This window comes from Colletotrichum gloeosporioides, assembly GCF_011800055.1.
Source record: "Colletotrichum gloeosporioides strain Lc1 chromosome Unknown consensus_21, whole genome shotgun sequence".
Classification (NCBI taxonomy): Eukaryota; Fungi; Ascomycota; class Sordariomycetes; order Glomerellales; family Glomerellaceae; genus Colletotrichum; species Colletotrichum gloeosporioides.
The window spans coordinates 301017-303485 of record NW_025544666.1 but is presented as its reverse complement, the minus strand read 5'-3'; the positions used below and the strand labels follow the sequence as shown (position 1 = coordinate 303485).

Below are 2469 nucleotides of genomic sequence, written 5' to 3'. Positions count from 1 at the left end.
GACCACAAGCACACCGACATGATCATCATCGTCCGTGATCAAGACCAAGTGCCAGATCTTGGTTGCATAAGAGCTTTTCGCCGATGTAAAACACAGCTTGCTCTTCACGCCATGGAGGAAGGTGATGAATCGTGTGGCGGGCGGCAAGCATTGTGAGCTTAGCCAAGCTCAAATACTACTGTTGCTCCAGCCGCCGCCACGAATGAGACACTGGAGTGACCGGGTAGGATCTCGCCCGAAGACGAGAGAAGTTGACTGTGACAGTATTGGTGGTTCTCGGTGTCCCTCAGAACACATCAAATGTGAGTTCTTATTGCAATGTTCTTCAAGATTAGTAGAAAACCATTAGCAGTATGGTGAAAATCGCCCCAAAGGGCCTGAGATTGTGGGGTATAAAGATCTTTCTACAAACGCCAGAAAATGAGAGCCGCCGCGGGATCGCCGCCTGTCGATCGATGTGCTAATGATACAGAGTGGGTTGATATATGTACACGGCCCGGTCGACCCCCAAAAAAGAGCCAGACCTTGACCCAATGAAGCAAAGTTGGCGGCAAACATGTGATGCTATGCAATGCAGTGGCACTTAGACCAAGACGTAGAGGGCGCAAATCTAGAGCCATGTTAGTTCGTGTGCTGGCTTGAAATGTGAGAGGGAAAACGTACCATGCTCAGTCCCATGACCATGGAACACCAAAAGCAAACGTTGTTGAGAGTCTTCTTCCCACGGACCCACTTGGTGCGCTGCAGCACTACGATAGGCAGCTGCAACATCTGGCAAACGAATCCATAGCCACGAATCTTTTTCGTGATACACGCCATGACGATCTCATGCCCGATGGCGGAGATGAGGAAGGTAATGACAGTGGCGGGGAAGCGGCCAATGTGCGGTCGGCTAGCGCTATATACGTGACGACGGAGAAAGCTGTAGACAGGAATGTTCCACTCGCGAGAGAATTCCATCCAGTCGGTCGAGTTCCACCAGTCCGAGTAGAAGTGGCGATCGGCAAAGTGGGTGAGCTCTGCAAAAGCACCGAGTGCGTACTCAAAGATGACCAAAAAGACCAGCAGGAAGGTCAGCATGAAAGGGAATAGAAGCCAGGAGATGCTCTCGGCAAGGATGAGGAGAGCCTCGGAGACGGGCGGAGCGGGAGTCGCGTTGAGGCGCACGGAGGCGTCGGTCAGGATAGGGAGGATGAACTCTTCCGAAATGACCGTCAGCAAGGAGATGCAGCCAAAGACAGCGACGATCTTGGAGATGAGGTTCTGCCAGTCGATGCGCGCCGTGCGAGGGTACTCCAGTTCGTAGCACAGAGTAGGGCAGAGGAGGTAGTCGAAGTAGTTGGACCAGGTCAGGTTGCGAGGATAGGCATTGTTGCCCAGCGGGGAAGTAAGCTCCTGGGCGAGGTCCTCGCGAAGCTGATCGATTTCATCGGAGGTGGACTCAGAGTCCGAAGTGGCCTCGGGGTTGCGGCTCTTCGGGCTGCTGACAGTTCCCATCGGGTTGTCGGGGGTCGGGTACAAGTACACCGGGTCCTTGGAGGCAGTCGAAGGGTTGTCGAGATCGTACAGACGCTTCTCCGTCTCGCACAAGTGCCCATTGTAGAAAGCCCAGCTGTGCGTCTTCATGAGCAGAACCATGGTGTGCAACAGCAGGAACACCTGCGCGGTCCATGTCCAGTCAAGAACGAAAGGCACGGCAATCCAGAACACCAGCCAGACGACCTGGTATATGCTCTGGACGGCCATGCCGCCGTTCTTCCACGTGAATGCGCTGTTGGCAGGGGCAGCACGCCATACGCGGTGGAGGGGCAGAGACACCAAGGTGGTGGCCACCATGAGAAAGTCGGCGATAGCCAGATGCCAGATCTTGATGGTGAACAGGGTCCAGATCTGGACGCGCATGGGGTATCCAGTATCCTTGATGTTGCGCAGCATGGTGGTGATGGCCATGATGGCAAGACCGATCCAAAACAGGTTGAAGAACCCATGGAAATCGCGGTAGTCGGAGTTCGGATCGAAGTGGGAGACGCGGCTGGCGAATTCGATCGTGGGGAAGATTCGGCGGCGTTGTTCGGCGCGAGCTTGCTTTCGGGCGGAGGACATGGACTTGACGGAGGGGAGAGCATCGGCGGGAACGGGTGTCGAGCGGCCACTGCGACGACGATGTTAGCCCTGGAATTATCGGTAGAAATAACGCTGGTGTGTGCATACCTCGTAGTGCCGCTCGTCTGGCCAGTCTCGGACAGAGGAGTCATCCCATTGAGCTCGCCAACAGAGGTGTTGCTGATGGTCCTCGTGAGCTGGGAGTGTTGCGGCTTCCTGGGCCTCGGTCGCAGTACATGGTCATGCGTAGCACCGTTGGGCGCGGTCGCAGTTGAGGCCATCGTGTCCGGCTTGGTCGGGGTGGATTGGAGCTATTGACGGAGCTCAGACCGGTCGCGAGTCGGAAGGCTTAAAGTCGTGAAGCTT

The 2469-nt window shown here is 55.6% G+C and overlaps 1 protein-coding gene across 1 annotated transcript; it reads right to left on the bottom strand.

Moving 5' to 3' along the window:
* Window positions 1-583: 583 nt before the first annotated feature.
* Window positions 584-2384, bottom strand: GCG54_00013046 (putative sterol O-acyltransferase 2; the record flags this gene model as incomplete). Its single annotated transcript, XM_045412908.1, has 3 exons — window positions 584-610; window positions 664-2152; window positions 2212-2384. 3 exons carry the CDS (start codon window positions 2382-2384, stop codon window positions 584-586), a joined length of 1689 nt encoding a protein of 562 aa, XP_045267566.1.
* Window positions 2385-2469: the final 85 nt, after the last annotated feature.